The sequence below is a fragment of the Aphelocoma coerulescens genome, assembly GCF_041296385.1.
Source record: "Aphelocoma coerulescens isolate FSJ_1873_10779 chromosome W unlocalized genomic scaffold, UR_Acoe_1.0 ChrW_unloc_scaf_1, whole genome shotgun sequence".
Classification (NCBI taxonomy): Eukaryota; Metazoa; Chordata; class Aves; order Passeriformes; family Corvidae; genus Aphelocoma; species Aphelocoma coerulescens.
In genome coordinates this window covers 11,662,753-11,689,579 of record NW_027184080.1, presented here as the reverse complement: position 1 = coordinate 11,689,579, position 26,827 = coordinate 11,662,753, and the positions used below count along the sequence as shown (strand labels likewise).

General features: G+C 43.7%; 1 protein-coding gene and 1 long non-coding RNA gene across 3 annotated transcripts in view; one reads left to right on the top strand and one right to left on the bottom strand.

The window, feature by feature from the left end:
* LOC138102785 (E3 ubiquitin-protein ligase UHRF2-like) overlaps window positions 1–22,494 on the top strand; it is a 396,395-nt gene extending 373,901 nt beyond the window's left edge. For both annotated transcript variants that reach the window (XM_069000537.1, XM_069000536.1), the window contains 5 exons: window positions 14,968–15,105; window positions 15,925–16,048; window positions 16,428–16,588; window positions 20,625–20,723; window positions 22,348–22,494. In XM_069000537.1, the coding sequence (XP_068856638.1) occupies window positions 14,968–15,105; window positions 15,925–16,048; window positions 16,428–16,588; window positions 20,625–20,723; window positions 22,348–22,494 (669 nt within the window). The remainder of the gene's footprint in view (window positions 1–14,967; window positions 15,106–15,924; window positions 16,049–16,427; window positions 16,589–20,624; window positions 20,724–22,347) is intronic.
* On the bottom strand, window positions 20,092–23,624 carry LOC138102787 (uncharacterized). The gene is made up of 3 exons (XR_011147543.1): window positions 23,543–23,624; window positions 21,838–21,999; window positions 20,092–20,895 (listed from the first exon to the last, which is right to left on the bottom strand). It is a non-coding gene; the product is annotated as an uncharacterized lncRNA (long non-coding RNA).
* Between the last annotated feature and the right edge of the window lie 3,203 nt (window positions 23,625–26,827).

The following is a 26,827-nucleotide window of genomic DNA, read 5'->3' as shown; positions in this document are numbered from 1 at the left end:
CTTCTGCAATGAACTCGGGCAGGTCCGTATGTGTCCTGACGTGCATCACGTAAAATGGTTGCTCTCAGTGGGAGACTAGATTTATTAACTTTGAGAGCAACTCATACAAGGCCATGTTGGAGACTTCACGCAAAATGGCGTGCTCGGCTCTGGAAACTACCCCTGCAACATATGCAGAGTCTGTAACCAAATTTAGGGGTTCGGGGAACCTTTCGAAAGCCCTGACGATTGCGTCCAACTCAGCAACCTGAGGCGATCCTTCTACCTCTTTGGTGTCAGACTCCCACCGCTGGGTTTGGGCATTTTTCCAAGTCACCACGGACTTATGGGACGCCCCGGACGCGTCAGTAAAAACTGTCAAGGCATTTAGAGGTTCCTTGCTCCGAACACTTATTATATTTAATTCGAACTGAACTTCCGAATTGAAAATTTTGTGGGCTGGCCTATGCAAGGAAATTTGGCCTGTGTAGCCCTCCAGAGCAAACTGCAATGCTTCACAATCTTGAAGCAGACTCTCCAACATCGCCTTAGTAATTTGGCCCGTTTTTGTCCTAATTGGCACGTGGATGCAGTCGAAGTCACATCCTGATAACTCTCTGATCCGGATCCTAGCCTTCCAGATCAGTTCAGCCATCAGCTCTTGTGGCTGTGTCATCCTCTTGGACCGATGATGGCTGAGAAATACCCACTCTATGATTAAGAGGGGATCCCTCCAGTCCTGGTCCTTTTTGCTCTTCTTTTTGTTGTCTTCCCATTGGAAGACAACCCCGTGCAAGTGTGGCAGGTTACCCAGGATGATGAATTTGAATGGCAAGTCAGGCCTACACCTGCTTGCCTGCCTGGTGGACATTAGATGTTGCACCCTCTCCAGAGCTGTTTGCGCCTCTGGGGTGAGTGTTCGGGGAGAACTAAGCTCCTCTCCCCCTTTTAGTAAATCAAAAAGGGGGGATAGGTCTTCGTTGGACAGACCCAGCCACGGCCTCACCCAATTTAAAGACCCACACAGCTGGTGGACATCTGCCAGAGTCTTGATGTTAGTATTAATAGCCAATTTTTGCGGCACAATGGTCCGCTTTGTAATTTGTAGGCCCAGGTACTTCCAAGGCGGCATCCGTTGAATCTTTCCCTCTTGGAGCTTGAACCCTGCAGCAACCAATGCACTGATTGTCAGGTTGAGCACACTGGCAAGCATGTCATTGTTGGGGGCACACACGAGGACATCATCCATATAATGGAAGATGATGGCCTCTTTTGCTGCTGCGCGAACTGGGGCAAGCAAGGAAGAGACATACCATTGGCAGATGGTCGGGCTGTTCTTCATACCCTGTGGCAACACCTTCCAATGATATCTTTTCCTTGGGGCTTCTCAATTGATAACAGGAATCGAGAAGGCAAAACGCGGGGCATCATCAGGGTGCAGGGGAATTTGGAAAAAGCAGTCTTTAATATCAATTACTGCCAGATTCCAGTTTTGAGGGAGCATCATTGGGGATGGCATCCCTGGTTGGAGAGAGCCCATGTCCTCAATAACATTGTTAATTTGACGAAGGTCCTGGAGGAGCCGCCATTTGTCTTTGTTAGGCTTTTTTATAACAAAGACAGGGGAATTCCAGGGGCTGTTGGATTCCACGATATTCCCCTTTTCAAGTTGCTCCTCCACGAGCTTCTCAAGCGCCTTCAACTTCTCACCATGGAGCGACCACTGCTCCACCCAAATGGGGTGATCAGTTTTCCAATTCAGTTTTTGAGTAGGGCACTCTTCAGTGGCCGCAACCCAAAAATTTTTCGGGGGGTCAGGTAGGTCAATTGTGACTCCCCACTGCTGCATGAGGTCTCTCCCCAAGAGGGGTTCCTTGTAGTCTAATACGAACGGACGTATGTTTGCCAACTGTCCGCTCGGTCCCTTAATTTGCACGATGCTCTTTGATTGTTTGGCCAATTGAATGCCCCCAACACCTTGCACGTGTCCAGCCACGTTCTGCAATTCCCAATGTGCCGGCCATTCCCATGTGGGAATGATCGTCACATCTGCCCCTGTGTCTAGAAGCCCTCTGAGGTGCAGGACTTCCTCCCCTCTGTTGACCTCGCAGCCTACCCGAGGCTTCTCTGTCCCTATAGCATGTGTGGCACACACCGTTGGGGGTGGCCTTTCCACAGGGATAGCCTGGGCGACTGTCTGCCCTCTGGGCAGGAACAGAGGTGGGTGGATACAGTGCAGCCAGAGAACGGGTCCTTCGGGACTAGATGTCATTAGTCCCGGAGCGACTTCGATCTCTTGTGGTGTGCAGGTAACACTTCCAACTATGACATACCTGTCAGGGCCTTGGTTTTCTGCCCACAGCTCACCACCAGCGCTTACCAGTGCGGTATGCCACTCTTTGGTCTTTAGGTGGAGCGGTGTCAACAGCTGCAACCTGAAAGAACCATCAGAAAAGGAAGTCAAGTCCGGTTTTAAGGTCATGTCCGATAGTTTGGTCTCTCTAAGTTTCCCCTCCCCCTCGCGTCCCGTCCCTTTTTTGTCTTCACGCGGGGCGGGCGCGCGCTTCCCATTCAGTTTTTTTGTTGCAGTTGGCCCTCCTGTCCCCCAGGTTCATGTTCCTTTTTAAATTGCTGGAACTGCCACTCGAGCCGGCAGTCCCTTGTCCAATGTCCAGGCCGGTCGCATAGGAAGCAGGTGTTCCTGGCCTGCGGGGCTCGCTTTTGGCCGTTCGCAGTTGGAGGTGGCTTGGTGTTCGGGCCCGTGGTCCTCCTCTGGTCCGCTGCAGGGCGATGCTTTGCTGTTCCCACTGAGGCCATTCCTCTGGGCCGCTGTCTCTCCGAGCTGGTAGGTTGCAGGAGTGGCGCCTTTGCAGCTCAAACTTCCAACATAGTCTGTATGGTCAGCGGGGGGTCCAGGGGGAGGCTCAGTATGGCTGCCTTGCATTGAGGGTTGGCATTCACCATAGCCATCTCTGTGATGACCTCTTCCCTGGCTGCCGGCTGCTTGACCTGCAACTCTACAGCTCGGGTTAGTCTCTCCACAAACTTTAGGAATGACTCAGTGGGTTGCTGCCGGACCTGCGAGTAGGATTCTACGGGCACATCAGGCCTCAGACCAAGGAATGCCTTACCGGCCGCTTCCTTGACCTGTTGCAAGACCTCCAAAGGCAAGCCTTGAGCTTGCTTCGGCGCCAAAGCCCAATCTCCTTCGCCGCTTAGATGGTCCAATGTAAGTGCCTCATTGTCGGCATCAACGGCCGTATCAGAACCTTGCAAGAGTGCTGGAAGGAGTCTGCGGAGCTCCCTTTCCCATGCTGCCTTCCAGAGCAGAAATTCTGCTGAGGAAAGCAGGCATGAGAAAAGCTGACGCAGATCAAAGGGCGTCATTACTTCTCCGGAGAGACTTGCCTTTAAGAGGCCACGAAAATATTCGCTTTCTCTCCCAAACTCCTTCTGTGCCTTGCAGAGTTCCTTTGTTGTTTGGTGGGAGAGGAGTTCCCAGCTGACATGGGTTGTTCCTCCTCTCCGGGACCTCTGATAAAAAACCAGAGCGGCCAAGGGAATGGGATCCAGTTCCGGGTTCCGGTCCTCAGGCCCTCCCCCTTCCGGCCAGACACCGTGGGAACCGGAAGGGCAGGCGTGGGAACCGGAAGCAGGAAGTGGGTGGCAGCCGGGCATGGAGCCGCGATTTCTGGGGGCGGAGCACGGGGGCGCGCACTGGTGACAGGTAGGAGGGGTAAGAGGGGTGGAACCAGCTTGGGAGTAGGAGGGGTCGGGGCGAAAGGGGTTGGGACTCGGGAGAAAGGGATTTCGGGTGGAAAAGCGCGGGGAAAAGCAAGAGGGGGTCCCTTCCACGTGGCGCCCGCCATCTTGTCCTCCTTGGGCAGGGAGGGCATTTTCTAAACTCTCTGGATAGCCGAATCGAACTCGGGGTCTAACAACTGGGGAAGCCGGGGAACGGGATAAGCCTCGGGCAGTCTGGCCGGGACAGTCCGAGCGGGGGCTCCGGGAACCCCGAGGAGAGCCAGGGAGACGGTGGCAGCCCTGCGCATCGCAGGTTGCTCTCCTCAGGATGCCCGTTTGAGGGGACACAGGTTCGGGAGACGGGTTAGGGGTAACAACTGGGGAATTCGGGGTTGTTCGTCCTTCCCTCTCCCTTTTTTTATTCAACGCCGATCTAATCTGCAAATACAGAAAGGAGAAATCTTTCTCTTTGGCAGAATTAGATCGCGCCAGTTTTTCTCCCCCGGCATTCCAAAAGGAAACGCTCAAAACCGAATCCTGAGCGCACTGAGGGAAGTGCAGAAACAGCCACCGAATAAACCGTTTTAAACATCCCTTTGAAAAACTTATCCCCCCACCCTCAAGGAGTCCCGCAACTTGGAGAAATGCCCCCTTCTGTGCTGTGGAGAGTTTAGCGCCCATAGCCGACAGCACAGTGTCTGGAGCTAAACTTCAAGCCTGGAACGCCGGTTTTCCCAAAAACCAACCGGAGACAAGCCAACCGCGCTTGTTCCGGGGCTGCGCAGCCTACGTTCGGCTCTTCGAGAGCCGGGGACACTGGTCCTTCCGAAAGCCTTTACCGGCTTTGAGGCAAGTTTTTCCCCCCCCGGGGAAAAATACTTACCTGACTGGCGTCCAGGTTAGCTCCAGGCGACCGGGTCCTCCGCCGAGAACGACTTCGCAGGCGCGGCGAAGCTACCGTACTCACCCTCAGGCGCGCAGCTCACTAAAACGGAGCGTGCTGCACCGGGGGTAACTTGACGTCCCGATGACGCACTTGCCGAAGCAATCAGTCCCTTCCGTGGGGTCCGATGGAAGCGGGGCCCCACACCCGGGCGCCAAGCTGCCTTTGTGTCCTCTGGGAACAGTTCCCACTCAGCCCGGTCAGCTCGGGACACAGCAGGCTGCGGGGGCCAGCTTCTGATATCAGAGGGATCAGAGGTCTGGTTCGTGGGTCCTTCCAAGGGACCGCAGCAATAAAGGCAGACAGCGGAGGAAAGGGGGCAGGCTCAGAGTTAGGTTAAATCCAGAAAGTTTATTGGCCCTCCGGACGGGGGGACCTCAACCACCAGGGGGTGCCCAACTCAGCGCACCTGCCGATCTCGTGCAGGGGATTTTATTGGGGGGGGAGGGGGGCATGGGGGGGAGTACAGAACAACCAACCAGGGAAGGGAAGGGTGCGGCAAACAGAACGAGGGACACATAAAGGAACCAACTGTAACAGGGGAAGGGAGGGACTTCTTTCCCAGGACCAGTCACCTGGGCCCCTGGCTAGAACTTTCCAGAAGCCTGGGAGGGGTGCCAGAGTGACAGACAGGGTCCTGGGAAGAGACAAAACTGACACATAGGGTGATTTAAATAAAACAGGGGGGGCGCCAACTGGGGTACACCAAACTTAAAGAACTTAGAGGGCAGACCTGGACTGAACTAAAACAAACACACTCCCACAGTCTTTGATTTATTTTTATTTATCAATAAAGGAAGCATATGGTTCCTGTGGTCCCTGTCTAATTGATGCAAATGAGCCAGCTTTTTTTCCTGCCTCTGGAATCCTTCTCCAGGCACGTACAGCTAACTGAGAGGCTTGAGCAAATAACTGTCTGTTCTGCTTTGTTTGTGTTTGTGCTATGATATATTGCCCTGTTCCAGTTAACATATTTATTCCAATAGCCACCCCATTCATTATATTTTCCATAGCTTGTACAGCAGCTAACTCTTGATATTCTAGTTTCCATAGACCATACTGGGCTGGTGTTAATACAGTCTTTAATAGATTAAACCAATCCCAGGGGGTCATTAAATAGGAGTTACTCACTACCTCAACAACTCCAACAGTACATGAGCTCTGAAGCCCATTTTCCTGTATTGATTTTCATAATTCTTTAAAAACTTTATAAAGAAGGCCCTCATGAATCAGGGGTTGGTGAGGTCGATATAGCACGGGAAAAGCAAAAGATGTTACATCACCCTCCAATAATGCTTCCCTTTTACAGCATTCCAGTGCCGTAAACACTTGTGATTGTGGAGCATTGCCAGGGAGAGATGGATCCTTTTTCAAGATGGGCGGGGGGGTGGGGGGATGGCAGGGGGACAGCGGGGGGTACATAAGGTACAAATGGTTCTTCGCTAAATGCTGGAGGGGGCGTAAGGGGATTCTAAGGGCTGTTTTAAGGGAGGATACAGTGCTGGCTCCTTTTCAGGAGTAACAGGAGCTGATGGTAATACATCCTCATCTGGTTCATTATCAGTATCCTTTTCCTCATCTCCTGCCTCTGTTACATGTAGGGACTTTAAGGCATTCATGAGAAATCACCACATTATTATTACTGAACCAGGAATTGAAAAACCTAAGTCTTTACGTCTTTGTAAATGTTCCCACACACATTCCCACACCTTAACATCAAAGCTCCCCTCATTTGGAAACCAGTTACAGTGTTCTTTAACCAGTAATAAAAGTTGCTCTAATTGCTTGTCAGAGATTTTATGTTCTGCAGTGCAGAAAATCTGTTGTAACACTTTTAAGTAGAGCCGATGCTCCTGGGAAACCCCCTGTCCCATGATATTAGACTACACAATCCAGTGGTTCTTCGTCCAGAGAATACCACTGTCCTAATTTTATAGGATGTGCCGGCAACTTAGCCCTGTTGGATTGTGGTTCTCCAAAAAGTCCCCTGTCATTGGTATCATGTCTTTGATATGTTTGTACATCGGGGCTCACCAAATGTTGGTGATGAAATCAAATGCAAAGAAAAATCTAAATGTAAAAAATCAACATGTCAGCGATGGGAAAAAACACACAGTGTTCTAGCGTTGAGCTCACTGGTGTTATTTTTTCTCTCTCCTCCTCTCTTTCCCATGTGAGTTCCCTTTTATTTTAATTTTGTTACAGATTAATAACCCCCTTCTGATTGGTCCCTAGGATCTCTGCTAATTTTGTAACAAAAACATGTCTCAAGCATTCCATGCATGTGATTGTTTTCAATCACGGTGCCTTAGGTTACAATGTAAGATGTAACCAAAAGTATGTATTCTGTCACTATCTTCATAAGATGTTAAAACCAGGTGGGGCAGTGTTCTTTATCTCTTCCATGACACATCCCTGATAACTCCCTCCAGAGAGACATCTTCTGTTAATGGGCCATCAAGTCTCACTGCATGACTCATAAAATTACATCATCCCATTGTGATATGCTCTGCCCAGAGGGAGGAACCAAGCATTCCTACCTGGATATAATCTGAAGTTTGAAACACCACACCCAGCCCTTTCCTAATGGATTCCCAGAGGAGAAGAGCTGCATAACCACCACTGAATCTTTTGAGGAAGACCAGACCCTTCTACAGGATCACTGCTTCAACAGAACCACATATATCACTTCAACAGGATTGCAGCCAGCATGTAATCCGACTGCTACCACCACCTTGACCAACAGGGTGTCAGGTTGTATCCTGACTCTGTCAGTGTTTCTGTACTATTGCATTTAATTTTCCTATTAAATTGTAGTTGTGACTTGGAGTCTTTCACTGGTTTGCTTTCAAACTAGTACACACGGTAAATCATACTCACATACAATTTGTCTTCCACTGAAGTAATTTCCCACAGCATGCTCAATGAACACACAGAGTGGCAGACCCTCTAGGGTCAATATTCTCTTGTTCTAATCTTGGTTAAAATTCCAGGTGTTTGGTACTGTTCCCACATGTACCTCCCCCCAATAAGCAAGAAGGGAAAACTGGTGACCACTGATACAGAGAAGACTGAGGAACTCAATGAGTTCTTCACCTCAGTCTTCACTGTCAATCAGGCTTCCCACTTTGTCTCAAGTCCCTGATCCTCTGTGGAGGGGGAAGGGAGTGAAGTCTCTCCCACTATATGTGAAGAGCAGGTTCGGGACCACTTGAAACTGAATAGCCACAAGTCTATGGGGCTGTTTTGCTGGTGGGCAAGGTCAGCACCAAAGACACAGATGCCAATTTAAGGAATAGTGTAATTTACTATAATGCAAAACTGCAAGGAATCACAAAAGGATAAGGCAAGTGTGTTAGTTCGAAAGCAAACCAGGGGAGGGATTAACTCCACACAAATATTTTGTGAGAGATTCTAAGCCAGAACTACAATTTAATAGGAAAATTAGAATAAAGGCAATAGTACAGAAACACCAGCTTAAACTGACAAAGTCTGAATACAACCTGACACCCTGTTGGTCAGGGTGGTGGTAACAGCCCAATTAAATGGTGGCTACAGTCCCGTTGGAGTGATGGATGTGGTTTTGTCGAAGTGGTGTGTAGCAAGGTCTGGTCCTTCTCTGGAGGTCCAGTGGTGGTTATCAGGCTTTTGTCCTCTGGGAATCCAGTGGTAGTGCTCTTGTGGTGTTCCAGGCCTCAGATTATATCCAGGTAGGAATGTTTGGTTCCTCCCCCCAGGGCGGGGCATCTCACTATGGGATGATGTAATTCTATGATTCATTCTCTGAGACCTTGATGGCTCATTAGTGGAGATGGCCCTCCCAGGGTGGCTGCTGCTTCCCCAGAGGGAGTTACCAGGGCTGAGCCATGGAGAAGATAAAGAACGCCGCTCCACCTATTTTAACAGTTTACGTAGATGGTAATAGAATACATACTTTTGGTTACACCTTTCATTGTTAATCCAAGACACTAAGCAATGCACATAATCATTAGCAAAGAATTACAAAAGGATAAGATAAGCAATGCACATAATCATTACTACAAAAGATTGCCTATAGCGATTAAGAAAGATACATCACCAGTTACCCTAATACTTTACCCCTTCATCTAGATCCACAAACATCAGATGGGGAAAGCTGTCACAGCGAAGGACTGGAGAGCCACGCTCAGTAACTGGGAAATCTTGTGGCGTGTCTATCTTTGCAGGCAATGAAGCTTCCTAACTTTGCTGTGAGAGAAGCCCAGCTTTTATATTGTTGAATAAACAAGCTACCATTACTTCTAGTGCAGGAACATCTGGTTTCATTCTCCTATTGGGTTTCTCCCAAAGCCTGACCAGGGCTCAAGGGGGAACCAAGGGAGTTGTCTTTGATCCTACACCTCCAAACAAGTCAAGATGTGGCCTAGTCCAGTTTCTATATACAGAAAGGTAAATACATGTTTAGCCAAAACAGCAATACATTTATCATATTGCTAATAATACTTCAATAATGAGCGGATGTTGGAAAGTAAAAAAGCCCGGCGGCTCCGGCGGGGGGAGAAAATTGCAGTCCAAGCCAGTGGGGTTGATAAAAGCAAGCTCCGTTTACTAGCAATCCAGAGGCACTTATATAGTATACCAGCTTGTTAACTCTTAAGTGGCTTAAAACTTATCAAAGTGCATTTCTACTTCTACCTAATTGGACTTACATTGGCAAGCTTCTACAGTTATGTTATGATTAAAAGAATTCAGAGCTCACCTCCCTTCTCTCCTGGTCAGTACATCTTATCAGTACAGCTGCATTGTTTCAAAACTTCCTCTTTGTTTCCCAGGCCTTTTCTCACACAAGAATTTTCTCATGGAGAGTCTTTCTTACACAGGCCTTTTGCTTGCAGGCTCTTGCTACAGTTCTTTTATTGATCCCATAATTCTATCAATGATCCATGTCCCTGATCCTCTAACCAAATGCCAACAAATTCCCCTTTTTTCTTTTTGTACAAGCAATACTTGATGGGTCACAGATGTAGTGACTTTGTATATTATCTTTTGCAAGCATTGGAAGGCAAGGTGAACACACTATTATTAATAATATTACTAGTCCTACAGTAATCAAATGCTACACAAATAAAACTAGCCATGATTTTAACGTAGTAACTTTAACCATCTTTCTAAGCTGAAACCATCTTCTTTCTGTAATTGTGTGGTTAATTGATGTAACTTACTTATCTGCTTGTGAATTAGGACAGAGTGGTCAAAAAGATTCATACAGCACATCTTAGAACTTTTCACAGCCGTGGCTGTGAGCTAATAGTAGATCAATGGCTGCTTAATCTTGTAATATTATATGTCTAACACTAATAACATTCACACTTAACCCATTAAGCATTTGCAAGGTTATATTAAACTTAACCCTCTCCCAGCAAGCAAGTTTATGCAAAATAGCGTGAGCCCTGGCTGCTAAAGTACCAGGTAAAAACATAAATACTAACTAAATTGACTGCTTTCACTTGATCTAAATGGGCAGACAGCTGATTGAAAATGCCTGCTAATGTCTTGAAAGACAGTTAAAAAACAATTTTTTACTTTACTTCTGTGTTTGGTGTTGTACCCAAAAATTTATGCATTTCTCCTTTTTAGTTTTATCTTTGGAAAGAGCTCCCTGACACCCACCACAAGTCACTAGCAACCACCTAGGGCAGCTGTCACATTTGCCCCAGAGTCTCACTATTTCTCCTGCTATGGAGAATGGTGGATCTGGCAAGTCCTCAGCCCCTTCACTCAGCCACGTCTGCAGCCTCTCCTAAGGCTCCTTGGGACAGGTCTCAGAGTCCCAGCTGTTGAAGCAGTGGTGTCACTTTCTTCAGGAGCTGATGCTGACTGTGCCTTCTCGTTTCGGGGTCTGTAGCATGGCACCACTTTGCTGGGCACAGCTCTGGTCAGTGATGCAGCAATGACTTGTCCCTGTTGTTGCAGGACATTCTGCAGCATTGCAGTCCACGTTCATTCCCAGAGCAGGAACTGTGAAGAGGTTAATAACAACTGTACGATCCTGATGTAATCGTTTGGACACAGGACACTTGCTGTAAAGATAGACTGCAAAATGCTTTGTGTAGATAAGTCAGCAAGCTTTTTTATTACTTTTTCTATCATTTCTTGGTGTTTCTCCCCGTCCCGGGGCTGACCCCCGGCTGGCTTTGGCTTTGCAGGTGACAAAACCACAGAAGTTGCGCTGCTGCCGGACGTCCCGCTGTTTGGCAGGGGGGTGTTACTCTCTGCCGCTTTTGGCCGGGTTTTAGGACCTCTCCGTTGCTCTGCCGCTTTTGGCCGGGCAGCAGGACTGCCTGTGTCTCCTTGGCCCGCCTGCGCCCTGCCCCCTGGGTCGGGTGTCTGTGCTTCCGCGTTTATGGTCACTTCTCCCTCGGCCGTCGGAGGGGTAACATCTGGCTCTGCCGAGTTTAGCAGCTCCTGCAGTGAGCAGATGGGTGCTGCTGTGTTTTCAACCGATTTTCTTACGGCCAGCCCGAAGGACCGTGCCACTCCGGGCTCTGCTCCGGTCTCTGCCCGCCGCCCCATAAGACTCCCATCTGTTTCTTTCCTGGAGCTGCTACAGCCAGTGCTGCCACTCTCTAAAGTCTCTATGGTGGCTGCGGCCACAGTCTTTTCTATTTTTATCTCTGCGAGAGTGCTAGTTACTGCTCTCCAGGTGAATTTGAGAGCTTTTGCTTCTTTAGCTTTCTTTTTAAATGATCTTGGATCAGCTAGTTCCTTATAAAGGTGTACTTCTTTAAGTCCCCGCTTTTCTAAAAAGCGTAAACCAAGGGCCACCTCTGTTTCCATAACTGCGTCTCACCGCAATAACTGCGTCCAACCGCAAACACACTGCGTCTCAACCGCAAACTGCGTCTACCCGCAAAACCGCGTCTTACCGTGCTGCCCCTGCTGTCAGGGTTGTGCAGCCTTCAGGTTTAGCCCTTGTCAGCCAAACGGCGGACCCCTGATGTCAGGTCAGTCCAGGCTGGGATCAGGCGAGCCACCGATCCTTACGCCCACCGGCGCTGCTCCGGCACCGCAGTAGGCTCCTGCCGGGTCGAGAGGAACGAAGTGCCAGTCCGAGTTCGAGTTCCGAGTTCTGAGTTCTGAGTTCGGGCGCCAAATGTTGGAAAGTAAAAAAGCCCGGTGGCTCCGGCGGGGGGAGAAAATTGCAGTCCAAGCCAATGTGGTTGATAAAAGCAAGCTCCGTTTACTAGCAATCCAGAGGCACTTATATAGTATACCAGCTTGTTAACTCTTAAGTGGCTTAAAACTTATCAAAGTGCATTTCTACTTCTACCTAATTGGACTTACATTGGCAAGCTTCTACAGTTATGTTATGATTAAGAGAATTCAGAGTTCACCTTCCTTCTCTCCTGGTTAGTACAGCTGCATCATTTCAAAACTCCCTCTTTGTTTCCCAGGCCTTTTCTCACACAAGAATTTTCTCATGGAGAGTCTTTCTTACACAGGCCTTTTGCTTGCAGGCTCTTGCTACAGTTCTTTTATTGATCCCATAATTCTATCAATGATCCATGTCCCTGATCCTCTAACCAAATGCCAACAAGCGGATACATATAACATTTGGTTGGAAGGTTCATCTAGAGGTCAACTTTGGCTCAGGGCCTGTTGAGATGCATCCCAGGGTCCTGAGGGAACTGGCTGACGTAGTTGCCAAGCCACTGTCCATCATATTTGAAAAGTCATGGTGGTCAGGTGAAGTCCCTGGTGATGTGAAAAAGGGAAACATTGTTCCCACTTTTAAAAAGGGGAGAAAGGAAGACCTGAGGAACAACAGATTGCTGAGCCTTACCTCTGTTCCTAGGAAGATCATGGAGCAGATCCTCCTAGAAGCTATGCTAAGGCACATAAAAGACAAGGAGGTGATCTGAGACAGCTAGCACAGCTTTGTTAAGGGCAAATTGTGCCTGACTAATCTGGTGGCCTTCTATGATGGAGTGATAGTAAGAGTCGACAAGGGAAGACCAACAAATGTCATCTATCTAGACTTCTGTAAGGCCTTCAATACAGTCCCACATGACATCTTTATCTCCAAATTGAAGACATGAAATTGATGTATGGACTATTCATTGGATAAGGAATTGGCTGGATGGATGCAGCCAGAGAGTTGTGGTCAATGGCTCTATGTCCAGCTGGAGGCTGGTGATGAGTGGTGCCCCTCAGGGCTCTGTCTTGGGACTGGTGCTCTTTAATATCTTTCCCAATGACACAGACAGTGAGATTGAGTGCACCCTCAGCAAGCTTGCAGATGACACAAAGCTGAGCGGTGCAGTTGACACAACAGAGGGAAGGAATGCCATCCAGGGGGACCTGGACAAGTTTGAGAAGCGGGCCCACAAGAACCTCATGAAGGTCAAGTCCAAGGGCAAGGTGCTGCACCTGGGTCAGGGCAATCCCAGACATGAGTACAGACTGGGAGAAGAAGTCATGGAAAGCAGCCCTGATAAGAAGGACTTGAGGGTTCTCATGGATAAAAAGCTGGACATGAGCTAGCAGTGTGAGCTCGCAGCCCAGGAAGTCAACCACATCCTGGGCTGCATCAAAAGAGTTGTGGCCAGCAGGTCAAAGGAGGTGATTCTCCCCCTCTACTGTGCCCTTGTGAGACCTCACCTTGAGTAGTGTCCAGCTCTGGGGCCCCCAGCAAAAGAAATATGTGGACCTGTTAGAGCAGGTCCAAAGGAGGCCACAAAGATGATCAGAGGGCTGGAACACCTATCCTATGAAGACAGGCTCAGAGAACTGGGGTTGTTCAGCCTGGACAAGAAAAGGCTTCAGGAAGACCTCATTGCAACCTTTTAGTAACTTAAGGGAGCTTATAAAAACAAGGGAGAGGGACTTTTTATATGGGCAGATAGTGACAGGACAAGAGGCAATGGTTTTAAACTGAAAAAGGGGCAGGTTTAGATTAGATGTTAGGAAAAATTTCTTTACTCAGAGGGTGGTTGTCATGGTTTGACATTGGCCAAATGCCAGGCACCCACAAAAGCCGCTCGCTCACCCTCCCCTGCCACAGCTGGGCAGAGGAGAGAAAAATTAACTAAGGGTTCATGGGTTGAGATAAGGACTGGGAGAAAACACTTCAAGGGCAAAACAAGCTCAGCTTAGAGCTACAAAGTGAATTTATTACAGAGTCAGAGGAGGATAATGAGAAGTAAACAAAGCCCTTAAAAAACACCTTTTTTTCCCCAACCCCTCCCTCCTTCCCACCAACAGCGCAGGGAGACAGGGTATGGAGTTTGGTCAGTTTGTCACCTAAGGTTTTCTTCTGCTGCTCAGGGAGAGGAGTCCTTCCCCTGCTGCACCGTGGGGTCCCTCCCACGGGAGACAGTTGTCTGTGAACTTCTCTAGCGTGGCTCCAAATCTCACGAGCAGCAGTCCTCCCAAAACTGCTGCAGTGTAAGTCCCTCCCACGGGCAAACATTCCTCCCAAAACTGCTGTGGCGTGGGTTGCTCTTCCACGGGGTGCAGTCCACTAAGGACAGGCTGCTCCAGCTTGGAAGCAGGGGTCCCCTCTCTCCCCCGGGTCTTCCACTGGATCACAGCCTCCTTCAGGCATCCACCTGCTCCGGCATGAGCACCTTTCCTGGCGTGAGCACGTCCCCCACAGGCTGCGGGTGGATCTCTGCATCCCCCATGGACCTCCATGAGCTGCAGGGGGACAACCTGCTTCATCATGGTCATCACCACAGGCTGCAGAGGAATCTCAGCTTTGGCCCCTGGAGCACCTTCTCCCCCTCATTCTCCACTGACCTTGGTGTCTCCATGTCATTTTCCCTCACATGTTCTCACCTCCTCCTCTGGGTAGAAAAAAACCTGTGCATGCCCACTTTGTTTTGATTTTCTTCTTAAATATGTTATGACAGAGGCATTACCAACCTGTCTCATTGGCCCAGGCTTGGCCAGCGGCATGTCCATCTTCAGAGCCATCAAGGATTGGCTCTGCCGGACATGGTGGAAGCTTCTAGCAGCTTCTCACAGAAGCCACCTCTGTGGCCCCCCCTGCTACCAAAAACCAGGCTGTGCAAAACCAGAACAGTGGTGAAGCACTGGAACAGGTTGCCCAGAGAAGTTGTGGATGCCCCATCCCCAGAAATGTTCAAGGCCAGGTTGGATGGGGCCCTGAGTAACCTGACCAAGTGGGTGACATCCTTGCCCATAGCAGGGGGGTTGTAACTAGATGATCTTTAAGGTCCCTTCCTACCAAAATAATTCTATGATTCTATGATCTACTGTGATAGCAAAAATATAAGCATGTTGTTATTTATCCTTAGGTGGTAAAATATTGGCCAGAAATTGGGAAATGTGGGTTCTTAGTTTGGCGCTATCTTCTGAGGAGAGATGATATTGAACCCGCACCTTGGACTTCAGAAGGGATCGAACGGTCAAAGAAACTGGGTCTGAGTGTACAGGTCAGAATCAGTGTTCACCAAGTTGCTGTGATATTCTGTTCAAGTAAATGGAATCTCAAATTTTAAAACTAGGACTGTGAATAAAATTTTAGGGCTATTTTTCATATACTACAACGAGGCAGGATCTAATACAAAAATATTTTTATATTTTAGCAATATTTCTAATTTGAAAAACTATGATATTTGCAAAGCAGAAAGAATTGTTGATTAAGCTTTATGCATTAACAGGAAATTATTCTGTATATATGGATCAGAAAATAACTGAATACAATTTTGTGATCCTTACATGGGATAAGATTTATAAAAGTAACTCTTGCAGTAGTTGAGTCTCTTCTTAGAATTTAAAAAAATATGTGTTTTTATGTATTTTTCTCTAATTGTAACCTATTATTGAGGAACTATTACAGATAACATATTTCAGGCAGGAACTTAGGCACTGCAAAATTTGTGGCAGATGAGAAGAATGAAAGTAGTAATTTTTTTCCTCAGCAAGCCAATAATTTCCTTTGGATGGGTTGTTTTGCTACATGACATCCTCTTTAGCTTTCTGATTTGTGTAGTTAGAGCTGTAGCTATGGATGTAAGGTGTCTTTTAATAAAATCTATTCTAGATAAGATCCTTTAACTTAACTACATCTTTCTAAAAACATATTAATTAAAAAGCTTTCCTGTTTATATAGGGTTTTAAAAATATTTTTATATTATTTCAATATGTAGTCACAGGGGTTTCGATTCTTTTAGAAAATAAACTTGTCAGTATTTAGGAATTTCCAGATGCCATTGGATTTTGTTTTAAATCTGTTTTTAATGTTTTTTTAGTATCCAGAAGGTTATTTGGAAGCCATGGCTAGTAAAGAGAAAAAGGATAAGGTTAAGAAGCAAAGTGGGAAACAGGAGACAACCAGCCAGGATAATGGAAACCATAAAAGGACAATTGATGATGGTATTTCATTTTACCTCTTAGAGTTAGAGCTCTGTCAAGTTATACATAAGCCAATAGTATGAAAACTACAAGAAAGTTGGAAGTCATTTGGAATCCAAATGTGTGTTAAACGCTCAGTATAAAAGTGGGAAGCTGGGGATCTTACGGTGTTCTTCCATACGTATAAGATTTCTTTTCCTTAAACTTCACAGAAATATGAACAATCTTCTATGTAATTATGATCTATAGTTCAAAATAAATCTGGCCAATTTGAATCGGAGATTTATTGCATCATTACATAGATGTGATTCATGTTTTAGCTTTCTAGAAATAATTTTGTCTTCCCTTTTTAATAGTTCAAACCACCACTGTTACTGTATCTTGTCATAATTTTCGACAGGTATAGAGGAGACTAAAAATACATCCAAAGCCATGAGAATGGGAGATGAAGAGAAAGGAGAAGCTTTCCAACTGACCAAGCAACAGCAGTGGCTGATTAAAGAAGACTGTATGAACCAGAAATTGTGGGATGAAGTACTTGCTTCTCTTAAGGAAGGACCAGTATGCTTGCAATATGTTTAAATTACTCATTTTAAACCTTTCTTTATATAGAATTAGGAGAAATGAGGCTTTGTTAAAATCTAGGTTGCTTAAAATTGCTGAATACATACTATCTGTTTAGAAACAGCTGATGGGGCATGTAATTTCATTCACTTCAGGATACAGAAGAAATACTGTTATATTGAGACTTAGATACCAAATGAAAATATTTTAACTCAAGTTTAGCAGATTATTTCACTCACTATAGAAAGAACCTTAAGTAAAAAAGAGGAAATACTTCCCAGTTGTCAAGAAAATAGCAAGGATAGTTCAAGTTTGAAGACACCTGTAGATCTTTTTTAATTAGTCTCTGATGGAATATCCTACAAAATATTATGTCTTTGAACATTAATTAGCTTTATTGATGTTCCAATTCATAGTTATTTTAGCTGTTTTGCAGAAGAAAAATAAATCAAGGTATCAGAATGGTAAAGGTCACTATCAAGTCAGTGAAAGAACAAAACATTAGATGAAGAATGGATGCCTAAAAATGAATGTAATAAATCACTTAATTTGCATATTTCAAGGGGCTATTTACTTTGCTTCTTTGACAGAAAAAAACATCTGGTAACTCCTTGTTCTTCCACTTACAGTACTAGTATTGCTATAATACTACTGTACTTGTACAGGAGCTGATACTGTAAAGTTATAAGTTGTTTATCAGTGAGTTGTCTGGTGAGTTTGCAAATAATCAGACTTTCAACTTACTTATGCGACAAAATACAGTAGATGTGTGTTTCTAAAGCAGAAGAAAACACTATCTTAAGAGAAATCCAGTTACTAGAAAGCTATTTTCCTATAGCTTCCTGCCCATGATTTTGATTGCCTGTGGTGAAAGCCATATAGAAATTCCAATGGGAATCACACAACTACCATTAGATAGCTGCAATGAAAAAATAAATCTTCTAGTTCTGGGCCCCTTAATTTAGGAAGGACATTGAGATGCTTGAACACATCCAGAGGAGGGCAACGAGGCTGGTGAAGGGCCTGGAACGCAAGCCCTATGAAGAATGGCTGAGGGAGCTGGGGTTGTTTAGCCTGGAAAAAAGGAGGCTCAGGGGAGACCTTATCACTCTCTACAACTACCTGAAAGGAACTTGTAGTCAGGTGGGGGTCAGTCTCTTCTCCCAGGCAACCACTGACAGATCAAGAGGACACAGTCTTAAGCTGCGCCAGGGGAAGTTTAGGTTAGACATCAGGAAAAAATTCTTTAGTGAAAGAGTGATTGGGCACTGGAATTGTCTGCCCAGGGAGGTGGTGGAGTCACCACCCCTGGACGTGTTTAAAAAAAGACTGGATGTGGCACTCAGTGCCGTGGTTTAGTTGATGAGGAGGTGTTAGGTCATAGGTTGGACTTGATCTCAAAGGTCTTTTCCAACCTAGTTAATTCTGTGATTCTGTGTGATCTTAATGCTTGAAACAACCATTCAACTTTAATTATAAATTTTCAGTTGAGATGAATCTAATACTATTTAAAGTACTGAAAAGTACTTTAGACTTTGGTCTTTTGAGCAACTTTAGATCTGCTTTTTATACCTGTATACTGGAATGAGTATGCTTGTATGTGTAAAATCTGTGTCACAAAAATTATCCCACATTCTTCAGAGTTGCTCTGAGAAGACTGAAAACCAGTAAGGTTCTTTTACCTATTGCAGATTATTTCAGTGAGGACTCAAGAAACCAATTAAATACCTCCAGCAGGTGCAGAGGTGAATTTCTTAGTGAAAAAGGTACTTTTCTTTCCCTTTGCAAAGCAGCAGCAATCACTTTCCCATCACTGATGTGCAAAATTATACCGATGATCACTAAATACATTTATTAGCTTCCAAATTCTCTGAATTGTGCCAAGAATCAGGCTTGATGGGCTCTCTGTTTTGTTTTTACTGATAATAATGTACAACCAAATAACCTTCAAAATCTTAGTTCTCTGACTTGTGGAAAATAGATATCAAGATAACCCCCAGTATCGATACAGGCTGGGGAATGAACAGATCAAGAGCAGCCCTGCTGAGAAGGACTTGGGGGTGCTGGTGGAGGAGAGGCTGGATGTGAGCTGGCCATGTGTACTTTCAGCACAGAACGCCCATCGCATCCTGGGCTTCATCAGAAGAATCATGGCCAGTAGGGCAAGGGAGGTGATTCTGCCCCTCTGCTCTGCTCTGCTCTGGTAAGACCCCACCTGGAATACTGCATCCAGCTCTGGGGTCCCTAGCACAGGAAGGACATCAACCTGTTGGAGTGAGTCCAGAGGAGGCCACCAAGATGATTAGATGGATGGAGCACCTCTCCTATGAGGAAAGGCTGAGTGAATTGGATTTGTTCAGCCTGGAGAGAGATAAGGTTTTAGGGTGACCTAATTGTGGCCTTGCAGTACCTGAAGGAAGCCTACAAAAAAAAAATAGAGATAAACTATTTACAAGAGCATGTAGTGATAGGACAAGGGGAAATGGCTTCAAACTGAAAGAGGGTAGATTTAGATTTGATGTTGGGAAGAAATTTTTTACTGTGAGGGTGGTGAGACACTGGAACAGGTTACCCACAGAAGCTGTGGCTGCCCCATCCCTGGAAGTGTTCAAGGTTCAGGTTGGATGGGGCTCTGAGCAACCTGATCTAGTGGGTGGTATCTCTGTCCATAGTAGGGGTATTGCAGACGGGTTGGGGTCTGTGGCTCAGACCCAGGAAGCTGTGACTGACCCAGAGAGAGTGTCCCGCAAGGGACAGTCTTCCAGAGGTCTATGGCGGTCCCTCAGCCGCCGGGGTGCCTCCACAGGGGGTGCCTGTCTCAGCAGGCTGTCAGCTCTCTAGTGATTTCAGCAAGAGTGATTTCAGCTCTAGTTCTGCGAGGAAAACCCCAGGCTAGACCAGGAGGAGAGAGACAAGAGGCTCGTTTAGCAGTTCTGCATGAGGCAGCTTTATTAGTCCGCACCCTGTGAAGGGGAGGCTAGGGACGAGCTCGCTGCACTCAAAGGGGGAGAAGGGTAGATCTTATAGGGATACAAGGGTGGGTGGGAGAGGGTAGAAGCCAATGGGTTACAAAGAATCTACATAGGGTCTCCCAGAGGATCACGGTTCTTGTTTTCTCTCACCCTCACCGAGAAGTGCTGCCTTTTCCAAGGGGATCTTGCTGGGAGGTTATGCAATCTCCTTATCAGCAGGCCTCCCTCCAGGGCAGGGGCTGGGCATACCCCACATAGGGGGGTTGGAACAAGGTGATCTTTAAGGTGCCTTCCAACCCAAGCCATTCTATGATTCTATGAAAAGCGGGGAAATTATTTGTTCATGGACTTGCTTTCTAAATACTTTGTTAGCCACACTGCTTCTCATAGATGTGAAGGATATAAGATGAGCCTTACAAAAGTTTTTTAATGTAATAAACATAATTTATTAAATGTATACCTTGCACTGAGCACAATAGAGGTTCGCTTCTGAGGAAATAAGAATGAACAAGATGCTGTGAACATCAACAATATAGGGAATGAGCAGAAGACAGGTAGAGGTAATAGCAGAGGGTGTGGGAATGTCTTTATGTAAATGTCCCTTAATACAGGAGCAATTGTGGTAGGCTTTGGAAGGAAATTTGTAACTTGGACTGAGACATGATGATCACAATAGAAAAGTTTCAGTGTAAACAATCTTTGCAATGTCCAACTGTCCTATCACACTGAATATTGAATTTAAAAACTCCTAGCAGTTTTGTAGCATTATTAGAAAATGCTAACTGTGAGTTTGGGAGGAATAATAAGGATGTTAAACAAGTATCTCATGAATCTATGTCTGCATTTACCAAATGCTATGAAGGCCAAATTTTTTACTCAGTTTAGGCTTGTGAATTTGGTTGTGAATTTATAATTTAAATATAGGTAATAATTGCAGTAGTTAGGCAAATTATCTTTTAAAAAACCTTAAATAATTTTAACTAAAAATGCACCTTTTTGTTTGCATATTTGTGAATGTGCCTCTAATAGTTCTATTTTTCTCTTCTTTTGTCCTATACTAGAATTTCCTGAAGAAATTGGAACAATCTTTTATGTGTGTCTGCTGTCAGGAGCTGGTTTACCAGCCAGTGACAACAGAGTGTCTCCACAACATCTGTAAAGTAAGAATAATCCCTGTATTGCTCTGGACTGTGTTCTTGGCCCTGAGACATTGATCACCAAAACCAACACATATTTTAGGAAGACAATAATTATTGCCTAGGAGTCAGAGCAAGAAATGTAACGTGCTTGCTTCCAGTTGTGTGGCTGCTATATAATCAATCTTCATTTTATCTAAAAAAAAGTGGAAATGTATTTAGTATAATTTCTTATAGACATGATATATCAAGTTTATCACTCCCTTGTAATTAGTAGAGCTATGCTTGCAATTGGTTTGTTCCAGAGCTAGATGCTAGTACAATAAGATTAATTTTAGGTAGCTAAGAAATTAGAATAGAACAAGACTGCTCCTTCAAAGAGCTGCTTGTTACATAGAGGTAAAGTATTATGAGGGGGTTTATATACTGAGTCATAGAAAAAAACATGGACAATGTTTAATGGCAACAACTTCAAAGCATAGAATCTGAAGTTATCAATGACTAATTATAAAGTAACATACAATTACTGTTTTAAGGTATAGACTGACAGACAGTGTTGTTGTTTGGGCAAAGATTGGCCCACATAAAATTTTCATATTTAACTTATATGCTTGGACTGTCTGCAGTTTGGAAAGACAAGCAAAAAAAGAAGGCAACATTCATAATCATATTTTAGATACTGTAGTCTGAAACCTATTTTATTCTACTCATGAGGCTTAAACACTGAGTCTTGTCATAGAGATGAAATAGCTATGGATTGTTAGATAAAATGCTATACACCTGTATGTTCAGCTACATCTTGAAATGAAACTGTGGAATACTTACAGTACTCTAACAGAAATGCTAGAAAGAAACTGTGGATAGATTCACTGAAACACATTAGGGAAAATGAAGTATATCAGTAGTAACACTTTAAATGCCTGATAGACTCAAGGCTTTGCCTCCTAATCAAAAGAAGATTTATTTAGTTAAGTCCTTTGTGATGAGTTGACTCCAGCCAGCAAATAAACACCCACCAGCTGCTCACTCAATCCTTTCCACAGAGAGAAAAACTCATGGGTCGAGATAAAGACAGTTTAATAAGTAAAGAGGAAAAAAAAGGAAAGGGAAAAAAAGTGATGTAAAGGCATTTGCTTACCACCTCTCACAAGCAGACCAATGTCCAGCCAGTCTCCAAGCAATGACTACTTTGGAAAGACCATCCTCCAGCACAACAGTATGGAATATCCATAAGGTCAGTTGGTGTCAGTTGTCCCAGTTGTGTCCCCTCTCAACCTCTTGCTCATCCCTGGCCTACTCACTGGGGAGATAGAATGAGAAACTGAGAAGGCTTTGACGCTGTGCAATCACTGTTCAGCAATAGCTAAAACATTGGTGTATTATCAACACTGGTTTAGTCAAAGATCTAAAACACAGACAAATACAGGCTGCTATGAAGAAAATTAACTACACCCCAGCCAAACCAAATACATTATTTCAGTTGTAAAGGCACAAATATAGCAAGAGAACTCAGTAAGAACTTGCTGTTTCTGGAAATGTGAGAAACTGCATCTTTGGTTCCTAGTAATTACTTAATTTTTGCTAGCTAAATTTTTGATGAAAAGCAAAAGCTGTAACACTTTTACTTCTTTGTCTTTGTATGCCCCAGAGCTGTTTACAGCGCTCTTTCCGAGCTGAAGTTTTTACCTGTCCTGCCTGCCGCTATGACCTTGGAAAGAGCTACGCCATGGTTCCTAACAAGATATTACAGGCACTACTTGACCAATTCTTCCCCGGTTACAGTAAAGGACGATGATGTTTTCAAATAATTTTATATTTCTCCCATTGATTTTATAAACAGTAAAGGAGAATAAACATCTAAAAGTCAACAGTGAACCAGTCAACTTGATGGAAGTTAAGCTATTGCCACATTTTGAATCAGCTAATCGTCTTCCACCCCATTGCCATCTTTCTTCATGTAGTGAGAACTCTAAATCTCTGCTGTCTTTAACATCAAAGATAGTTTTGGTGAGCTGACAAATAATTTTTAAAGGGAGGAAAAAAACCACCAAACCAGAAGCTTTAAGTCTAAGTGACAAGTCCTAACTGGTGCTTAAATTATGATTTGTTTTTGCAACTACCTCAGGAAGAGGAAAAAAAAAAAGATGGGGAAGAAAAATACTTCATAAAGTTTCAGCTACCACTGCTTTCTTAATTTTACTCGTGTCTAGTCTATGTGGGTTGATTCAACAAAAAACCCAAAAACCCAAATACCCAAAATAAACCAACAAAAACCAAATAGCACTTAAGTCAGCTGGATTAAAGAACAGAAAAATCTGTGGTGTGCATAGTCCTTTTTTTGTCTTTCTTCCATTATTGTGTATTTTTTTCAAGAACAGGTTGACTTTTATGCTATTTTTGTGAGCTTCACTGTGCTTTTTCTTGTATTTCATGCAAGCTGACTATTAAGGACTAATGAACAATATGAATGCATTGTTTCTGCAGTAATGTAAAGTGATCTGTGTTGTTTTGCACTTAACAGATATTAAAGGCAGTAGTTGTGTACAAAAAAAAATCATATTAAAAAAGCCATTTTTGTATTAGTTTAAAATGTATGCTTTTAGTAGGTCTTGTATCAGTGGCAATAAATCTATACAGCATTGAAGACAGTGCTAGCTTGAAAGGGTTTAAATTGCTTAATATGGTGACCTGAAATTTTATATACAATATATTCCCCCAAAATATACATTATTAAATATTTTATGATTCAGAAATGTTGCTATTTTTGTGGGTTTTGTATTATTCAAACTTGTCAAATTATTACATTTAAAATTAAGATACTTTTTTTTCAGACTACAGATTACCTTTAGACAGGATTCTTATTCTTCAAACTCAATTCTTCATATACCTTAATTCATTCATCAAGAAAACAGAAGAATGTTTGCTCAAATGAACTAAGCCACTATGCCTCCCCTGCACCATGCCTTAAGAAAAAAATCTAACCTCATTCAGGGTCTTACATATTTCACCTGTAGCAGTGCTTGTGCTACAGATGCAACTATTGAGGCATCTGCTTGAGACAAGCACAAGTAGCCCTAGCTCTATATATCAGAGCAGGAGTTCTGGGACCTGCTGTGGAAGAGAGTTTTTCCTTCCTGTTAGCAATTTATGTTGTGGGATCCTAGCACAGTGATCAGTAAAAGGGGTGTCTAAGTAGTCATGGGGTGGTATCAATGGTGTAGTCTACAAAGAGGATATGCTATGATGTTGGAGAGAAATAAAAACTAGATACTTTTTTTTTTTGTCAATTCTCATTTCAGACCTTTGAAATGCTGTTTATTATTTACTGTTAAATATTTTTTGAGGCTGTGTTCTATCAGTAAGGTATTATCTTTGATTTGTTAATAGCTTTATATGTAAAGTGATAATCCCCTTCTGAGTGCTTGTCTACAGGTACATTCATATTAGAGAAGTATGGGCACATTTATGATGAAAATCTCTGATTCAAAACCTTGCCTTCACCTTCCCCTCTATAATGAATCAGACAAATGTAATTGCTTTTTTTCTTTTTTTTTTCCAGTTAGTTTTAGATAAGGGATTTCAGTTACATTGTACTAATGCATAATGCTTTAATGTTGGTAGCATCTTTGATCACATAACATTGAAGACATGCATTGTTGAACAACTCAGAAGTTAAATGTTCAGCTTTTGATCTTTTTCTGTACTTACTAGGAAATGAGGTTTCAGGCAATATGCAACTAACTACTGTATTAATATTAAGCATATAGTTTGAGAACTGTAGACTGTTTCCTAAAACCATAGATTTCCCAAATTATAACTCAATGCTTTTTATGGTAAAAAATGATACCTTTGTAACCAGCACATGCATCTGTGTAATATGCACCTAACAAAAGTCTATAGTATTTTAAACCTTTTGATGACCTTTGAATTAGTAAAAAGCTGACAAACTGAATTGGTGAGGTACGATACTATAAATGCACCATTTTATTAGAGAAGTCTTATCAAAACTGTTTTGGAAAAGGCAGCTTTTAATTTAGATTCCTGAGTCTTAAACTAAGCTTGGAAACATTCCTCAAAACACACTAAAATCTAGAAAATATAAATTTGAATTATTCACCCTATCAGTTAAATGTTTAGCAAGAAACCATTCCAAATATTAACTTTTATTTTTCTTAGTCAGAATAATTCATGACTCTTGATTACTAGACAACCTAGATTTCCCCCTAGTCTATATTTATTTGTCACAAAGTTTAAGGACAACTATAGGAAGTTCCTACATTTATTTTTTTATGGTTTTGGCTTAACTATTTTTTCAGACCATTTTAATGACTTAAGCACAATTGTTTGTAATTATCAGATTGACAAGATTTTGAATAGTTAGTGGCAACTGAAAATAAGTCCACTGTTTTCACCTATATTAAAAGTCCAGTTTGTAGTAATATTTCACAAATTTGTAAACCTTTAGTGCTATACCAATGTCTATTAAATATTTTTCAATATTATTGAAGAAGTCTAAAATTTTCTAATGCTGAATCTCTCTCTGTATATAACAATGACTTATCTGTTTCCTCTTCCTTTCATATGATGGTGCAAACTCTGTAAAATTCAATTCCCTTTGGAAGTCACTAAGTAGGTAATGAAGAACTGCAACTCCAAAACCTTTACCACGAAGGACACAAAAGTAGAGTAGTTAAAATGGCTCTATTAATACAAGCCTCATTCTTGTCACTGCAAAGAAAACCCCCAGGCATTCATGTGCCTGTATACCATAAAGTTCTAGTGGTTACTCTTTGGATGATGTAAAATTGTACAGTCATTTCTCCACTCTAAATATTACTATAGTACATACTTCCTGATTTGCAGGACTACTACTTTATGTAGTGACAAAATAACTCAGCAACAAAGTAATTCACTTGATTGAACTCAAGTATCTGCATAGACATGCCAGAAAACCTCTTGTGTTCCTTTCAAATACACTACATTGGTGTCTTCATCTTAAAGTTAACACATGTGTGCCGGTTTGGTCAAATTTAGAAATATATCCTCTGAGAGAAGGCACAACCACCCCTCCCCCACCAGGTTTGGGAAAAATAAATTTTCCTCGAAGGAAAGTGAAAGAGACAAAAACTATTTATTTAACAAACACACAGGAAAAGGATAATAATGCTAAATAATAAAAACCCTTGCCCTGCTGAGAGAAACCTGGGAAAATTCAGAGTCCTTCCATAGATCTCTCTCTCCCCCTCCTTGGAGCTGGGACAGGGCGGTAGGCCCACCTCCAGGGCCAAGGCCTCAGTGGAAAGTCCTCCCAATGTATTCTGATGTTGAAACCATCCAGCAGAGAGAAAAGGAAAAAAAAGCGAAGTTCAAGGAAAACAAAAGTTCAACTCTCCAAAGGAAAAAAGACCTGGGGGAAAAAAAACTGCTGAAAGCTGGCTGGAAAGAAAAGCAAGCCAGGTGCTTCCCTTCCCTCCTGCAGCTGAAAAAAAAATTCTCTATCTCTGTGTGACCTTGAACAAGCTGCAAACTGCTTTGAAAAGGTTTTTCCTCCCCCCTCTCAGGCTCAGTTTAAAGGCATAGAAAGGTACAAAAATTAATTTCTGGGCATAGGGCAGCGATATGGGATACACATCATAAAGTCACCCCAAGACAACATGTAAAGTTTATCCAAACAACTATATGGACAGTCTCAGAAGCCATTTTTTTTTTTAATATCAACTGATTGATGGGAACAGATGGGAAGATGTGCATCTGGAATAAAAAGGTTTGCATCCTGTTCTGTGCAGGCAGGGGGACTTCAGAGAGAGGGAGCAGGGTGCACCTAGATCTGGATAAAAAAGGCCTGACAACAAATGGCTTAATAAAATAGCTGTTGTAATAAGATAGAATAAAAAGACGAATATAGATAGTGAGTAAATCTTACATGCCTTCAGATGCTGGGAACCACAGTTCATGCAGCATTAGCTTAACCCTGGATGGATTTTCCCATAGCATGCTGGGCAGATCCCATCCATGGAGAAGTTCCTCCTTTTTGGTCATAAAAGCTATTATGGGCTTTTCTTACAAGAAAGCAATTCTAGTCATAATTTCTACTGTCAAACAGGAAGGATGTTCCTATAAGAGCTTCC